The following is a 17,833-nucleotide window of genomic DNA, read 5'->3' as shown; positions in this document are numbered from 1 at the left end:
ATAAAGAAAAAGAATATTGATGTAAAAAAAAATAGATCGTCTCATATTTTTTCTACCAATCAAATAATTTATTCAAAAGACTGCTATTGTAATATATATGATAGGAGTATGTAAGATTAACCTATGCTTTTTTGTAACTATAAAATGTTAAAGTGAAGAGACATATAATAAGTTATTTAATGCGTTCATAAAGACAATTTGTTGGTAGTAGTTAAGACTAAAGAATATATTTTAACAGTAAAATATATTTGTGTGTACAAATAAACTTTTAGTGGTAATGTTGACAGTAGATTTGTAAATAGATATACATTATTGTATTATAGCAAAAAAAAACAATTATTTTCTATAACTTAAAGTTTATCTCTTTACTTTTATACATTGTTTTTACTTACGAAAAAAATTAAATATATATTTTTTGTTAATTTTCATTTAATTTTAATACTTTTGAACTCATCTACAACTATTTTTTTTTTAACTAAAAGTGTATCTATTTTTTTTCAACCAAACAATAAATTAAAAGGAATTTTTTTGGTTAGTTGCCCAAGCCAGAGGGAAGGGGTTTACAAAAGAAACTTCAGAGATAAGAGAATGCGAAGCACGAACAAGATAATCCGTTTTCGGATTTGTCGCATGCGGGATCCAAGCGAATTAATCTCATCGAGTAAGTTGGAGAAGGATGGCCAATATTCAGGAGAATGCACCATAGTAAGTAACTCAACACGTATCCGCCCACAACAACACTTCAAACTCTGAATGCAGGGGGGAGGGGCTCCGTCTTAGACACTTGGCCCCCAACAACAAGGTTCGCTCCTCACCAACGCAACACCACCAGCCCAATCATGAATGCTCATTGGTTGCTTTCCAAGAACCATCAATTTGACAACAAGGTGTAGAAACCTGGACATCCGAGGACGGAGATGGAGTCAACATGACCACCGTAAAAGATAGCGCCTCTTCCCAGGCTAACTTATCGCCCAAAGCCTGGGCAATTATATCATTTGTCTCGATCTCTAAACCTTAAAAAAAAATTATTTATGGTCTTCCAGATTGCTCATAAAAATCATGGTAATTGAAGAAGTTGATCAGGATCTCCCTCTTGAGAGACATCCCTCCAGAAAACAAAATCTAAATTTGAGTACACCGACTCATATGAAAAACTCTCTGATTAGACCGGATTCAGAGATGAATCCTAAACTTTCCATGAGTGAGGGCATTCAAAACAAATATGATTAATAGTCTCAACCACAAAATCGCACCTTTTACACCAGATATTTACGTTGGACACCTCGGTGTATCTAATTACTTTTATAGATAGTTTTTACTTACTAAAAATACTTACTTATATTCTTGGTTAAATTTTATTTTATTTTATTTTAAAAACTCTAAATCAATCTGTACATCGGACGGTAATAATCTAGTGAATTTATAATCAGATTTGGCAATTAAATCAGACTTTAAAACATAAGTCAATAGGATAATTTGGGCCCAATTGTTCCAATAAAACATGTCGGCCCATTTAGTGTTTTCTCTTTCCTAACCTTTCTTTTGTCGTGCTCCGCTTTTCCCTGATACTTAGCATTACAAATTCCCGGCGAGATTTCCCGGCGGCGGCGGCTAGATATAAACTGGTTACGACCAGCAGGAACGAAGAAGAGAAACTTTGTAATTCCTACTTATCTTCAATCAAATCGTCTCCTCTTGATAAAAAGATGTCAGAAAACACCAAAGTCGAAGCGAAGAGAGTGTTCATAGGAGCAGGATGCAACAGAGTCGTCAATAACGTCTCTTGGGGAGCTTCTGGTCTCGTCTCCTTTGGTGCCCAAAACGCTGTTGCTGTTTTCTGCCCTAAGGTCTGCTTCTTTCACTCTTCTCTTTCTACGATCCACCACCCTTTCAAAATCCTCCTTTCTTTGTTCTTTCAAAAGCAAGATATGATTTTCTTTACTTTTTGTGTTTGATGTTATTTTTTGCAGACTGCCCAGATTCTTACTACGCTTCCAGGACATAAAGCTGCTGTGAATTGCACTCATTGGTTGCCCAGTTCCAAGTTTGCTTTCAAAGGTACTTCCTTTTTCTTAGGAACTGTTTTTGTTAATGCTTGATAGTTTTTAATATGTTGAATCGCACCATAGGTGAAAGGAAGAGTTTTTTTTTTTATGTTCTATCAGATAAGAGAACTTAGACTGAACAATTTGTGAGTTATAGCTATCATTACTAGATAATTTCTTTAGTAAATTGAGAAGACATAGGCATTCAAATTTCTATTGATAGTCTGTATCAACGGTTTGGTGGTTTAGTTGCTGTGAAAGGTTATACTTTTCTAGAACTTTTGAGTATAGATATTAGGAGAAAAACATCAGATGGGTTAACGTTCTGTGATTGTTCGCAGCCAAGAATTTGGACCGGCATTATCTGCTCTCGGGTGACTCAGATGGTATCATCATCCTCTGGGAACTATCTACTCTTCATAACAATGTAAAATTCCCTCAATCTGATCTGAGTTTCTCTAGAGTTTCTGTATTATCTCTGATCCCTAGTATGTTTTTTCTGATTGGTTTAGCAACAGTGGAGACATGTACTACAACTACCACTCTCTCACAAGAAAGGTGTAACTTGCATCACCGCTTATATGGTTTCTGAAACCGATGCAATGTTTGCTTCTGCTTCTTCTGATGGAGTTGTGAATCTCTGGGATGTTTCTTTTCCGGCTCAGTCTAGTGGTAAGCTTTTAACGTTCCTGCAGTATATTACCGGTTAAACAAAGTCAACCATGTCTTCTAAGCAGTCGATTTTGTTTTGGCCTCTGTGTTATCTGTTGCAGAGGAATGTAAAGTGGTGTGTTTGGACTCCATCTGTGTTGACACCAAAGCAATTGTAACGCTTTCATTAGCGGAATTGCCTAAAAATCCTGGTCGATTTGCTCTTGCGTTGGGTGGATTGGACAATAAAATCAAACTTTACTGTGGAGAAAGAACAGGAAAGGTGCTTACCGATTCACTTTTCTGGCAATATATTCTCAAAAAAAGAAAACAGTTGTGAGAGTTTTTTGGTTTCATCCTTTTTCAGTTTACTTCTGTTTGTGAGCTAAAAGGCCACACGGACTGGATTCGGAGTTTGGACTTCTCATTGCCGTTACACACAACAGAAGAAACCACAGATTGTATTATGCTTGTGAGTTCTTCCCAGGACAAAGTTATTCGGATCTGGAAACTCGTGTTAGTTGGTGATGTTGGCTCGTGGCAAAGAGAAATCACTCTAGCTTCTTACATTGAAGGCCCAGTTTTTGTCTCAGGGACATCCACATATCAGATTTCTGTCGAATCTGTTCTCATTGGACATGAAGATTGGGTCTATTCTGTGGAATGGGAACCTCCAGTTATCAGTTCCATTGATAGGAGGTTAGTTAACCACCAACCGCTGAGCATTTTATCAGCTTCAATGGACAAAACGATGATGATATGGCGACCTGAGAAGAACACGGGTGTGTGGGTGAACGTTGTATGTGTTGGAGAGCTAAGTCACTGTGCTCTTGGTTTCTACGGTGGCCATTGGTGCCCAAATGGTCTGTCGATTCTGGCTCATGGATATGGCGGATCTTTTCATCTCTGGAGAAATGTCAGTAGCACCAAAGAGTCTGAGAATTGGCAGATGCAGAAAGTTCCTTCGGGTCACTTTGCTGCCGTGACTGATGTTACATGGGCTAGAACCGGCGAGTACATGCTATCAGTGAGCCATGATCAGGTCAGTGTTTAGGGTTGAGAATGTTAAATTGATTCATTATATCATATTGCAAAAAAGAGTATTTTCTTACATTTCATTCTCAAAATTTGTGATTTTGCAGACCACTCGTGTGTTCTCATCATGGAAGAATGATGAGGGAAATGAAGTAGAGGATGAGCATTGGCATGAACTGGCTCGTCCTCAGGTTCACGGACATGATATTAACTGTGTGGCTATGGTTCAAGGTAAAGGCAACCACCGTTTTGTTAGTGGGGCAGAAGAGAAAGTTGTGAGAGTATTTGAGGCTCCTCTGTCCTTCTTGATGACTCTGAACCACACTTGTGCGGGAGGAGAAGGCAGCTTCCCTGAGGATTTACAAGAAGATGTACAGGTCCTTGGAGCGAATATGTCTGCTCTTGGATTATCACAGAAACCTATCTACTTACACTGTAAGAAATTGATTGATTCAACACCATTGTTTCTAGCTTTTTACCAAAAGCAATCTTGAGATACATATTAATTTCTTTTTGCAGCTTCTAGTGAACCGCTGGAGAGAAATGGCGGAGGCGACGGTCTAGATACATTTGAGACAGTTCCAGAGGCAGCTCCAGTGGAGTTGAAAGAGCCTCCAATCGAAGATCAGCTTGCTTTTCATACTTTATGGCCGGAATCTCATAAACTCTATGGTCATGGTAATGAACTCTTTTCTCTCTGCGGTGACCACAAAGGAAACCTTGTTGCTTCATCGTGTAAGGTAAGCTAATGCAGTTTTCAGAATTTTTTTACACTTGTTCAATCTCCTCGATTAAGATTTTAGATCTAACTAAGCAGGATTACATTACTAAATTATTTTTTATAAATGAACCACAAACTTCTTCAGGCTCAATCTGCATCCATGGCAGAGATATGGCTATGGGAGGTTGGGACATGGAAAGCTGTTGGTCGTTTGCAATCTCACAGTTTGACGGTGACACACTTGGAGTTCTCTTATGATGACACTATGCTCTTGTCTGTCTCAAGAGATCGTCACTTCTCCGTTTTCTCGATCCAAAGGACAGGTAACTCAAGCGGTTTCAACTTCACAGTTCAATATCAGATTTTCTCAAAACATTCAAAAGTGTCTAATTTTGAACATCTCTATCTTGTCTGTTTTTTGCTTCTTGTTCAGACAGTGGCGAGGTTAGTCACAAACTCATGGCAAAGGTTGAAGCACACAAGAGGATTATATGGGCATGTTCATGGAACCCATTTGGCCACCAATTTGCAACTTCATCAAGGGACAAGACTGTGAAAATCTGGTCCATCGAGAGTGACGCTCGCATCAAACAGATTCTTGCCTTGCCTCAGTTTGGGAGCAGTGTTACAGCTGTGGCTTGGACGGGGTTAGACCGCAAGGAGAAGAGCGGCTGTGTGGCGGTTGGGATGGAAAGCGGACTGATAGAGCTTTGGACCATAAAGATTATAGAAACAGAGGAAGGTACGACTGCAACAGCAGCTCTTGCTCTGCGCCTCGAACCGTTCATGTGTCATGTCTCGGCTGTGAATCGCTTAGTTTGGAAACCAACTGAGAAGTGCGAGTCTAATCAGAGCTTGCTAAGATTAACTTCTTGTGGGGATGACAATTGTGTCAGAGTTTTTGACTTCAAGTTTTGAGTTTAGAACACAACATATTGCAGTGTTTTGATATTATGACCAAAACTCTCTTTCGCTATAGAACCATTGTAATGTTTATGCAAATTTTGGTTAGCTAAATTGGAACATGTTACCAAATTACGTTTTTCTTCGTTGCATTATTTTGTCTCATTAAAAAAACAAATTTCTCCGTTTTGCACTTTCATACACTTCGAAGCTTTTCATTGATTTGTCATTATGCTTTGGGAGCAATGGTCAGTTTTGTCTCTTGACAATGTAATCAGCGAGAGACACCAAAGGAACCACTCTGTCTGAATTAAACCCCTGAAGATGTCCCTGCGCTTCTTTATTCAACCTCTTTGCATATTCTCTCGCATTCTCCACACCCATCAGCTTTGGATAAGTCAGCTTCCCGGTAATCAAATCTTTTCCGGCAGTTTTCCCAAGCTCCTCAGACGACTTGGTCTCATCGAGCACATCATCCACAACCTGATACATCAGTCCAACGCACCTCGCGTATCTCCTAAGCCTCTCAATCTCTTCATCAGACCCACCTCCCATAATACCTCCCACAACAGCCGCAGCTTCAACCAAAACAGCTGTTTTATGAATATGTATCAACTCAAGATGTCTCAATTCATCATCTTTATTCTCAAAACTCATACTTCCTCCAGCCAAATCCGCCGCTTGACCCGCAACGAGTCCTTCCATCCCAACAGCTCTCGCCATCTCCTCAACGGCCCAAAGAACCCTCTCTGAAGGCACCCCTAAGGAGGTTGATGCTGATGTCTGCTTGACGGCCAAAGACATGAGAGAATTAGCGGCCAAGATTGCTGTTTTCTCACCAAAGACTATATGGTTGGTGGGCTTTCCACGGCGGAGGCTGTCGTCATCCATACAAGGAAGGTCATCTAGGATGAGCGACGACGCGTGAATCATCTCAACCGCACAGGCAGAAGGCATGGCAGGTTGACTCTTGGCCACCTACGAGCTCACAAGCGACCAAACAGAGCATTGGCCTTAGTCGTTTGCCACCTGAGAGAAGCGTATACCTCATAGCTTCACGAACCTCGAGTACTGGCTCCCAAAGAGGAACGGAATTGTTACAAAGAGGAACGGAACCGTCTAGTGCTTTATTGATGAACTTAGCCTTATTGTTCATATACGACATGAACTCAGAGTCAGGGTATGCAATAGAAGTTAGACGGCGGATGGACGGTCGTATCAGCCGCATTGCAAACGATACCAAAGTATAACGCGGCCGCATGATGATAAACTTTACAGAGTAAGTAAACTTTAATAATGACGTGTATTTATATTTCAATAGTAGCACCGAAATGGTAAAGTTTAGTAATTAGCCTCGAACACAAAAATGGAAATATACTTGCATCGTTTAGGTTTTCTTATTTACACTTGGTCCCCAAGACAGATCAACTCAAACATAAATGCATGAATCTTGAGAAGATATAAAGAAAGAGAAATTTGTTGATGTGTCATCATATGCATGCAAATTGTGTCAAGATTTTATTTTGACTTTAAGGTTTTGCGTTTAGGACACAAACACCTTGTGGCGTTTAAGATCATGACCGAACTCTTTTCTCAATAGCATTACTATTATGTAAGATTGTAAAAACAGAGGAAGGTTTACTTCTTGTGGTAAAGATAATTGTGTCAGAGAGTTTTGAGTGAAAGAACACAGAAAATGCCACCTTATGGTATTTTAATACAATGACCACATTCTGTATCTCTATTGCATCATTGTACTATTTCAGAAAATTTGGTAGTTAGGTTGAAGTGTTTTAGCAAGTATTATTATACAAATTTTGGTAGCAAAGTTGAAACATGTTATCACATAACTTTTTCTTCATTGCATTAGTTTTAAAGTCTGATTAAGAACTTTTAGTCAAAGAAACCAAATTAGCTCTGGTCAGGTCTAGTTTTGTCACTATATATACCAAGAGTGAACAAATGCTTACTTAACATCAGTTGAATCTGGGGTCGCCTATATGAAATTACTTACCAAAATTGGCCCATTGTTCAGTCTTGATGAAGTGGTGGTTATCTATAGAAGCTTTGGGACCAAGTCGCCTTTGAACAAAACAACATCAAAGACTTCTTTCAGCTTCTCATAGAATCATTGTTCAGTCTTGATAATTGATGAAGTAGCCATTTCTTTATTCGCTTCATCATTATCTATATAGTTGAAAAAGGTAGATGATTTAGTTTTCGCCTTGACTAGATAACATGAATAAGATTAAGAAAATGTCCATACCTTCTTCTATCTTCATATCCATTTTCTGCTTTCCCTTCTCTGGATCGTTAGTTGTTCCTGCTAAAGAAATGACCACACAAAAGTTGGTGTATGCAAAGAAAGACAAACTTTTTCTATCAAAAGCCTGTCGGTTGAAGCCATAGAGGCGATATAGTTTGAACAAATGACTCATGAAAGCACAAGACTAATCAGAGAAAAGGTTACAACAATTTCAACCTTTACCAACAAAAACATTCAAAACTTTTTATGTGTACTAGAGGACATTGTATGCACATAAACACATGTCTTAGGGATACTAAATAGAGATGACTAGTTGACTACATCAAGAAATATGAAAAAGAACACTTTCCAATCATCACATACCTTCATCCTCCTGTACTAGAGGCCAAATGTGCTTGGCTAATTGTTTGTTCATTTGAAACATATTGATAGAGTCGACAGGGAACAGAGACCGTAATGATTCATCGCATATTATTGTGCGTTTATCAGATGGATCTTGCAAATTGTTCTCCTTTATGTATTTCCAAAGCATTTTCACTACCTGACATGTGAAACCATTCATTTAGTCAGATGAAATATCACATCCAGAAGGCTTTGCCATTACTCAAGAAGCTCTAAGGTACTAATTCACTAAAGGTCAGTTATATAAGTACCTCTGTTCTAGCTAACTGAGAGGTTCCAGTAAATGCCTGAAGTTCTGGTGAAAGACTGCAAACTTTGGTAAAGCCGCCTCCTTTTTTCTTCGGTTTCTCCTCGGACTTGGCTGGTCTAATTCAATAGAGAGCGAGGGCTTAGTTTCTTTTGGCTCTAAGCTATATATAACCAGACAAACACACAAAATTTGAGAGAAACAAAGAACTAACTAACTTTCTTTTCTTGCGTTTGCGTTTTCGTAAACTAGGACCTTCCTCTTCTCCACTTTCTTCTTCATTATTCTCTACCGCTTCTTCGTTTTGCTCCTCTTTCTCATCTTTTTCCCCTGATGCCTCGCCTTCATCTTCCTCTTTCACATCCTTAACACTCCCTTATAAAGATAAAACCATTCACAAGAAGAAGTATAAACAACAACATAATCTTCTTCAAGATGTCACATAAAAAGCTAGTGAGACAACACGCAAAATACCATCTCCATCATTTAGTGGCCAGATATGCTTAGCCAATGCCTTGTTCATCTGAAACATATCAATCGCCTTTACACGAAATAACGAATGAAGTGCCTCGTCACATAATATATTTCGCCTATTCTTTGGATCTTGTAAATCGTGGTCTCGAATATATGCCCAAATTTTCTTCACAACCTGTTATATATGAAAATAACAATGTACTCATTCATAAGCTTCTCTCCCAACTAAGCCATCAAAGGGAAAACGAAATTATCAAGAAACAGAATACAATACCTCTGTTCGAGCCAATTGACAAGTTCCTAGAAACTTGTCTAGTTGTGGAGAAAGCTGACATATTTTGTTAAACCCACCCCGACGTTTCTTAGCCTCTACCGGTCTAATACATACAAAAATCACAAAATTTGAATTCTTTCATATAAAAACCAATTACAAGAGACAGCAAACTAATCTCACAACTCTCTTATAAAAAATCAGAAGAATGCAATAACTAGTTTCAAAAAATTTTACCGTTCGGGCTTCTCGTTATTGCTTTCACTTCCTTCTTCATAATTTTGATCGCCATTACATTCTTCATCTTCATCTACTTCCTCTTCCTCTTCCTTGTGATTCTCGGGTTTGCTTTCTAACAAAGCACCGCTTTCAAGAAAAGCATCGATTTGTTCCCTGACGAAAGCCTTCTTATAGGTTAATTCGACGCCGAAATACGCCTCCAGCTGACGGCGGACGCTAGCCGCAGTCGTTGTTTCTAGGTCGGAGCCACGGAGAATTTCTCGGAGCTGGGTCACGAGGTCCGAGTCGGAAACCATTTCTCTGTTCCTTCCAAGAAAAATAATAGATACTTTTTCTTTTGGGTTTTCTTACAAAACTGAAAATTACAAAAGCGGTTTTGTAAGAAGAAAATGATGGAGATGGGCATTTATGGGATTTAGCACTTTTACCCAAAACGTTTGTCGTTTAATTCCCTTTTTGTTTTTTCTTGAAGTATATGTTTTTTATATAGATTTTATAATGAAAAATTCTTCCGTTCATCTCTATGATAAAACCAATCTTATACAACCCTGTTAATTAACCAATCAAAATACAATAAACTGTCATATCATATTATATTTATAAAATAAATCAAAATTAAAAAAAAAAAGACAAAATAAGTTAAGCAAAACAATTATGTAGATTTTTTATTAAAGAAATTATGTTGGTTTAGGTTTATAAAATAATGATTAGAGTTTAGATTTTACAATTAAACGAAATCATATGTTGGTTTGGGTTTACAAAAAAGTGGTTAGGGTTTAGTTTTTACAATTAAACAAAATTATATGTCGAGTTGGGTTTACAAAAAAGTGTTTAGAGTTTAGATTTTACAATTAAATGAAATTATATGTCGGTTTGGATTTACAAAAGAGTGGTTAGAGTTTAGGGTTTAGATTTTAAAATTAAACGAAATTATATGTCGGTTTAAGTTTACAAAAGAGTGGTTAGGGTTTAGATTTTAAAATTAAACAAAATTATATATCGGTTTGGGTTTATAAAATAGTGGTTAGGGTTTAGATTTTACAATTTTAAAAAAATATATTTTAATTTGGGTTTATAAAAAGAGTGATTTGAGTTTAGATGTTATAATTTAAAACTATAATATAATGTTTAGAATTAATAATTTTAAAATTAATTGATATACAGAATTTATTTCTTTAATCAATATTTTGTTTCCTTAACTAAGAGGGGGTGAATAAGAAGGGTTCACCCCTAGTGGTGAATCCAAGAATTTTTCTTTTATAATAAACTAGATTAGGACCCGCACATCGTGCGGGTTTTAAAATTATTTAATAAAATTAAAAAAGTTAAAAGTATATAAATATTTTTTTGTAAGAGAAATAATTTTTCCTAAAATAAATAGATAAATATTTTTAGTTAGAGAAAAAATTTTACTTTACTACAATAATTTATATTTTATATTTTAAAATTATTATTACAATTCTTACAATAATCTTAAATCTAAATCATGGACCACCAAAATATTTTTAAAACATTAACCATTACGAATATTATTATTGTCAAATTTTAAAAATGTTCAACAGCTTATTCACAAAATGTTTTGCATGCAATCAACCATCAAAGCGTCATCTTATTAGCATCTACGTACAATTTGACAATAAGATGTTTTCTTACATCCTAAAATATTTTATTGTTAAAATATGCTCTTTATCACCACGACACCACCTATAAAATGTTTCTGTGAACAAATTAAACCAATTTTTGTCTCTTTACTTTCACTTTGACGTAGTTTTTTTTCACCATTAAAATTTGTAGTGACAGTTTATTTAACCACTAAAATTGTTTACTCAAAATATATTTTGGATGCTAAACTGAAGAAAACATATCTACAAGATTGCAATGAGTTTATGACCAACCCAATAAAATTTGAGAAATTAAAAGACAATTAAAAGAATAAAAGATTATAACCAACGATGATATAGGAGTATTAGATAATTTATAGATATAAAATGTAAATTAAAATAAAAAAAAATTTATAGTACGTAGATTCATATCCAAAATTGTATAAGACAAATAGAATAAAGTCCTTATCATAGGCTAAGTTGCGAAGTTATAATTTGGAAACCCTGTATTTTGGTAAACTATGTTAGACAATGAAAATCAATAAAAATTTTAAAATAATGCGATGTCTATTATTCATAGATGTGAAAATAGTTAGATAGGTGTAAGTAGTCGAAGATATATGTGTAGTATTATATAAATATTGTACTTGCACATTGATTTTGTTTGTCTACCCATATATGAAGCATAGTTAAATCTAGCCTTATATGAGGTTCATCTGCAAGTGTATTTTCGATAATAGCAATCTGATCATCACTCATGATATCCCGTTTTCTTTTCTTAGTACGGTTTTCTGATCTCGCATAATTTGTATTTGTCTATTTAAAGTTTTGATTTGATATGAGATACCACTTAATATACATCTTTATATAATAAGATATATGCTCTATTTCTTTACGGTGATAGGTAAATATTTCCTTCTTTTTTGGATTAGTTTTTTTTTGATAAATATTTTTTTTTAACTTTTTTTTTAGCGGTTAACTTAGACATGTGTCAAAATCTAAGATCGTTAATTTGACACATGTTACAATCATGTTAAGCAGTAATTTAGACATGTGTCTATATCTTATCGATATAATTGACACGTGTCACGATCTCGTTCAGTAACTTTGAGAAACAACATGTTACAAAGCCGGAGGAGACATTTAGCTCCCCGGAATTTTGCCAGCGGAAACAAACCTTTCCCGGATCTAAAACTGAATACAAAATTACAACAACAAATCCGACAAGGTTCAAATTGACACCTTCCGGATACTAAGCCGACAAGGGTCGAAATCCCTTCGGACACAAGTCGGCAAGTTTTAAGAAAACTTCCGGATTCAAAAGATTGATTAACAGAAACAACTATCAGAAAATCAAGATAGAAGATCAAATCTACAAAGATTATCACCTTGCCTCATACTTCTTCAATTTTCCAGTTAATTTTTGTAACTTAAAGCTTGATTCTGCATCTTCGATAAGCGGACATCATCATAGCTAAACTTCTGGTCAGATAGTCCTCTCTTGATTATGTGGAGACTTCGATAGTGAGATATCTTGGGCTACCAACGATTGTCAAGATGGAGCTCCAATAGAAGATTAAAACCTATGATGCACGGGTACGTCTATTTGGTAGTCGCCCCCGTACCGGGGACATGTTGGGGACGGAAACTCTACGGGGACTCTATGGGGACGCCTTAGATGCTTTAGGGGAAGATAACATCAAATTTTTTGATATTTGCATCCATTTCATTTCATTCAAAGCACTCTTATCATAAGCATATTTTCATTTCTTCATGTTTTTCAACTTTCTAGACTCTTTTCCCCTCTCTCCTTTTCCCATTAGCTTTACTAATCTCCTCTTATTCAAGGTATGGGTATATTTTCTTATATGTTTATTGAAGTACCCATACCGTACTCGTATCTATAAATTTTTACTTCACCGTTTTCCGTCCCCGTTTCAGTGCAACCTAGATTAAAACCGTCAAAAGTTGCTTGTGCCGGTGATGTCAATAATTCAATTGACTGGATCCGGTATGAAGGAGCCAAGAACCATCATATTTCACCCAGATATGAAGAATGGTTCGAGTGGAGGAAGTTTAGAAAAAGCCGCCTTAACCATAGCACCACCCACAAAAACTATTATGGATGGCCATGGGATGATTGGTTGAAGGCCATGAGAAACACCGGAGAACGTCGGAAGCCGAGACATGCAATACTTTGTAGTCTAACATGAATCCAATTAGATCCGAAGGCCATGGGAGCAACGACGAGCCGACCAACGATGATTATGTGAACCCACCGTTACCGGACGAAAGCTGATCATCACCATTAAAAGAAACCGGCGATATCATACGGAAGCCCGACTAAACGGGACGGCGAGCACTGGAACTTATCCGGTCGGCGAAATCGATTTTGCTTTCTCTCTCTAAATGATACTAGAGAGAGAAGAGAGAGAGAGCATTGTCGGCCTTTAAAAGTTTTAGGAATATAATTTAAACGTTTCTTTTGTTATTATTTATCAAACAATTGTTTTAATATCTAACTTACCATATTAATTTGTTACTTATCTTTATACTTCACCTCTCATCTTTATATGATTCTATTTTTGTGAAAAAATAAATCAACATATTATTTATTATTTATTATAAAATAAATAATATTTTTATTTTTGGATATACCATAAGTGGAATTTTTAAAAACAAATATAAATTATTCAATCTATAAAATATTAAAGTTTTAGTAATATATATATATTTTTTTGTCAACACAAGCTTTAGTAATATATATTTTTTTAAAAAGATAACTATTCAACTAAAATTTTGACTGAGTAACGAGTTAAAATTTGAATATTTAAATTAAATTTCGTATATTTCTTTTGTTGAATTATATAATTTTACATACTATAATAACTTTTAAATAATTTAATTTGAAATATTTTTAAAATATTGGAAATTGATTTTTTAAGAATATCATTAATATTTAATATATCAAAAAGTTAGAAACTATAAATATTATAATTTGATTTGTTATAGTATGGATCAATAATATGTCACTATAATATGAAAGAATTTCAAGAAACTAAGTATATTAAAACAAAAAGTATAACATATATTAAATTACTCCTAATGAAATAACTCGCTTATTAAAAACCAAATTTACAAAATTATGTCTTACAATGATATTCAAGTTATGCTGTAGAAAATACATTATTATTATAACTTCATATACATATGCTAATATAACATATTAAAATTTTATTTTAAAATATGAAATATACAAATTTTTATTAAATAAAATTCAATATTTGCTATAGCACGGTACTTATTTAGTCTTTTTAACCCTATTTTAAAAATCGGTCTCGGCGGTCGATTAAACGCTGGAAAAGCATTTGGCGGCACATATATAACTGCCGTGATTTCATACAATCGGATCTTTTGAAAAAACTCTTCTTTTTGGTTAAGTTATGTGAAAATCAATTATTATGATTAAATCTACATATTCTGTGTTTAAATATATTGCAAATCGATCAAAACCTGATGAAAAACGAAAAAAATCAAAGAGGTTCGTGTTTTGGGGTGTGGATCGAGAGTCCAAAGGAAGAAGAAGAAGGGGAAATTACTATTTTATCCTATATTAAAAAGAAATGACTAAAATTAAATTTTTGAATTCGAACCCAAGTTATTTGACTAAAGTCTATTCAACATTAAACATTGCGCCAACTGAGCTTTATATTTGACTAAAATCGTGTTTTTCCTTGATTTTAATATATACTCCAATAATTAACAAAAAGTGTTTTTGTATTTCTCAGCAAATAATAAAAAAATTCCTCATATCTTTGTATTATATTTTTATATATAAGGTTCAAAAGATATATGAGCTTTACGCACGCTGTACTATGTACTTTTTGTGTAATCTTGTCTTGTCTTGTCTTGTCTTGTTGATATCTTTAGCTCTCTTTTTGTGTATAAATTAATTTGTATCACGTTTTGATGTAATATGTACTTTTCTGTTTTTTTTAAACTGTAAACTTTGTGTTTCCTTTTTGATATTAACATAAACCAAACAAGTTTGGTAATTAATTAATGTTGTGGTTCATATCTATTAATTTATACGCAAATGTGCATAAGACTTTTCTTACAATTTATACTTTACAAGAACATATGTAAGCTTAAAAAATACAATCGTTTCTTGATCAACTATCGTTGGATTCGCCTAGTGTTTCAGAGTGTTACTAGATCGAATCATAGCATTTGGTCCAATTTTATGGAGGGGATATTATGTATCTTGAATTTCTTTTGGATAATGGAAAGTTGATGTTGAGCCAAAAAAAAAAAAAAAAAAAACATATGTAAGCAATGGTCAACTTATGGACGTTCTTCGAATTTGGCTGATTTGTTCTCGGCTTGACGACGAAGTCTTTGCTCCGCCGCCTGTCTGTCTACATTTAGCTGAAGCTTTCGGAACTCCTCGGATACTTTGTTAAGTTCTATTTGTTGAAGTCTTTGTAATTCAGCCTTTATCGTATATCTGGTGGTATCTGGATCGCGTAAACAGCACAAAATTGAGCCCATGTGGATCAATCTAAAATATTTGATTAAAAAGATTAAAATGTGTGTCGAAGATAGAAAATTCAAGAACAAATCAGAGAGATAGAGACAGAAAATGTGTGTTTGCTGTGAAAATAATTAGTGGGTTGAAAAATGGTGCTTCACATTATATATATTTAAAAAAACTGGAGTGTGATGTCAATAAACAAAATAATTAATTATTATTACTATCTTATAATAAGATTCTCTTTTAACAATGTCTAAGAAGTTGCTATTTGACATTGATTTTTACGATATGTGTTATTTTTTTAAAATATTTTTAGGGTATTTTTTCAATTAACTTTATATGACATGCATTATATTATTTATATTTATATTTAAAACAAATTATAATTTGATATTATACATTATAAGATGTTTAATTTATTTTTTAATTCGTGTAGCATATTATCCAAATAATGTTTTTTTCTTTTATTTCTGTATTTCAATAGAAATAATTAACATTATATGATTATTACATTATTTTTCAATTTGATTCTAACTAAAACAAACCAAAGTTTATTTAAATACACATATATATAATATCATTTATAATTATTAAATGTATATATATATATATAAATCATAAATATTTAGAGAGAAATAACTAAAGTATATGTCTTTTAAAGAAAAAAATGAATATATATATATATATATAATTATAATTTTTTTGCTTGAAATTCCTATCATATATTATTAGTCATAGTAACTATTTATATTTGAAAATAATAATTTTATTTATTTATGAACCTTCTCACATATTTTATTAATTTTTATATTCTATTACATATTTTGTAATTCTCATTTTAATTGATTAGGTTGAAATTCCTATCATATATCTATAGTTATACTAAATTAAAAAATTAATACTCAAAACAACTAATAAATGTATTTTTAGTGAATATCCTCACATATTTTAGTAAATTTCATATTCTATTACATCTTTTGTAACTCTAATATCTTATTATATAAAGTTGGGTTTTCTTAGTCATTAACAAGATCATGACACGTGTCAAGTATACTAATGAGATCTTGACATGTGTCAAAAAATTATTATTTTCAAAACAGCTAATTAAGATAATAGCATTAAATCTACATAAAATTTACGTGTTAAGATATATATAAAAAAAATACTAAATCAAAAAGAAAAATTAAGAAAACTAATATATATTCCACTGTACGATAATTATATTATACATGTTTTCTCAATTAGATTTTCACATGTATAAACAAAAAAATAATTCATTAAGCATGTATGTTATTATTAATCAATAAATAGTTAATAACAAATCTATAAAAAAATAACAATATATTTACATAAAATTTACATGTTTATATCGAAAGCTTTGATATTTGATTTTTTTTTTCTGATATAATTTTGCTGATCTATTGTGGGTCTTTCATTTATGCGGGTTCTTCAGTGGAAGCTATCAGATGCAATAAAATGCAATTAAAATATATAAAGCCCGCTAAATTAATCGAGGATGGAAACACTGATGGAGGTTCCAAAAGTGATTCTATAGTTAATAGCATTATAAGTTTTGAAGATTAGTCGGTGGTTCCAAGGTTCTCTCTATGGTGGAGGAGGTTGGACACAAGGTTATCTCCCCAAGAGCTGCTTGATCAAGTAATTGAGAAGTGATTTTGAAATTTCGGAAATTGGAACAGTAAACCATTCTAAAATTAGTTTCAAACGGAATTATGTGGTTTTCAGTCGAATTTGGTTAGTAAAACGTTTAAACCCAGATATATAGAGAAATATATAAGAACTTTTGATTCGGGTAGAAATAAGTTGAGAACTTACAATTCAAGAATATTTGAGACGAGGTCATAGTTCTAAATAGTTTTGGTACAATGTGATACTTCTGAGGAGTAAATAGGTCATCGATCCTTTAACGTGATTATGACATATGTCATGTTTTGGATTGATTATAAAGTTTCTATTTTATATATTTGAATTATCTAAGACTTATATATACTATTATGGTTATAATTTCTCAATTTTTATTGGGTTGGTCATAAAATCATTGTAATCGAGTAGATAATTTTCACCAGTTGTTCATCCAAAATATTTTTGGAGTTAAAAAATTCATGGTTAAGGAAACTATGTCACAAAACAATTTTAATAATTATAAGAACTATAATCATGCCAAAATGAAAGTAAAGCAATATAAAAGTTGTTTAATTTGTTTAATTTGTTTAAAAAACATTTTATAGGTGGTGATAAAGAACATTAAAACATACCGTAATTGTATATGACTACTAATTATATGTTGCTTTGATGAATTCTTTGTATGTAAAATATTTTGTAATAACTTGTGAAACGTTTTTGAAATTTGACAATAATAATATTTGTAATGATGAGTATTTGACAAAAATTTTGGTGGGATATAATTTAGCTTTAGATT

At 33.4% G+C, this 17,833-nt stretch overlaps 2 protein-coding genes and 1 pseudogene across 6 annotated transcripts; 1 reads left to right on the top strand and 2 right to left on the bottom strand.

Moving 5' to 3' along the window:
- Nucleotides 1-1,506: 1,506 nt before the first annotated feature.
- On the top strand, nucleotides 1,507-5,490 carry LOC104742481 (elongator complex protein 2). 2 transcript variants are annotated; one of them, XM_010463493.3, is made up of 10 exons: nucleotides 1,507-1,850; nucleotides 1,974-2,061; nucleotides 2,390-2,475; nucleotides 2,567-2,720; nucleotides 2,822-2,982; nucleotides 3,067-3,741; nucleotides 3,842-4,169; nucleotides 4,254-4,474; nucleotides 4,601-4,778; nucleotides 4,889-5,490. In XM_010463493.3, the coding sequence occupies exons 1-10, from the start codon at nucleotides 1,710-1,712 to the stop codon at nucleotides 5,371-5,373; spliced, it is 2,517 nt and encodes an 838-aa protein (XP_010461795.2). In that variant the 5' UTR covers nucleotides 1,507-1,709; the 3' UTR covers nucleotides 5,374-5,490. The 2 variants fall into 2 exon arrangements, with proteins under 2 accessions (XP_010461795.2, XP_087341766.1); XM_087485640.1 differs by having other exon boundaries at nucleotides 2,561-2,720.
- On the bottom strand, nucleotides 5,481-6,749 carry LOC104742480 (geranylgeranyl pyrophosphate synthase 6, mitochondrial-like; annotated as a pseudogene).
- Nucleotides 6,750-7,200: 451 nt separating this feature from the next.
- LOC104742478 (uncharacterized) lies at nucleotides 7,201-9,633 on the bottom strand. Of its 4 annotated transcripts, none has more exons than XR_015580558.1 (8): nucleotides 9,256-9,633; nucleotides 9,022-9,124; nucleotides 8,748-8,922; nucleotides 8,492-8,648; nucleotides 8,278-8,387; nucleotides 7,988-8,165; nucleotides 7,625-7,684; nucleotides 7,201-7,545 (listed from the first exon to the last, which is right to left on the bottom strand). XR_015580558.1 is itself a non-coding variant. In XM_010463488.3 (8 exons), exons 1-8 carry the CDS (start codon nucleotides 9,552-9,554, stop codon nucleotides 7,487-7,489), a joined length of 1,146 nt encoding a protein of 381 aa, XP_010461790.1. In that variant the 5' UTR covers nucleotides 9,555-9,633; the 3' UTR covers nucleotides 7,201-7,486. The 4 variants fall into 4 exon arrangements, 2 of the variants coding, with proteins under 2 accessions (XP_010461790.1, XP_010461791.1); XR_015580559.1 differs by having other exon boundaries at nucleotides 7,625-7,681; XM_010463488.3 differs by having other exon boundaries at nucleotides 8,278-8,392.
- Nucleotides 9,634-17,833: the final 8,200 nt, after the last annotated feature.

Source organism: Camelina sativa, chromosome 14 (genome assembly GCF_030686135.1).
Source record: "Camelina sativa cultivar CO46 ecotype springtype chromosome 14, ASM3068613v1".
Lineage (NCBI taxonomy): Eukaryota > Viridiplantae > Streptophyta > Magnoliopsida > Brassicales > Brassicaceae > Camelina > Camelina sativa.
Note: the sequence above shows the minus strand (reverse complement) of the source record. Positions and strands in the feature narration are given on the sequence as shown.

Bases quoted from the DNA above. Each gene is read 5' to 3' on its own strand.
- LOC104742481 (XM_087485640.1), top strand. From the start codon at position 1,710: ATGTCAGAAAACACCAAAGTCGAAGCGAAGAGAGTGTTCATAGGAGCA. The intron at 2,721-2,821 runs GTAAGCTTTTAA...TATCTGTTGCAG, and splicing joins TTTTCCGGCTCAGTCTAGTG to AGGAATGTAAAGTGGTGTGT. The intron at 2,983-3,066 runs GTGCTTACCGAT...ATCCTTTTTCAG, and splicing joins GTGGAGAAAGAACAGGAAAG to TTTACTTCTGTTTGTGAGCT.
- LOC104742478 (XM_010463488.3), bottom strand. From the start codon at position 9,554: ATGGTTTCCGACTCGGACCTCGTGACCCAGCTCCGAGAAATTCTCCGT. The intron at 8,649-8,747 runs GTATTTTGCGTG...TATCTTTATAAG, and splicing joins GCCACTAAATGATGGAGATG to GGAGTGTTAAGGATGTGAAA. The intron at 8,393-8,491 runs GTTAGTTAGTTC...CTATTGAATTAG, and splicing joins CGCAAACGCAAGAAAAGAAA to ACCAGCCAAGTCCGAGGAGA.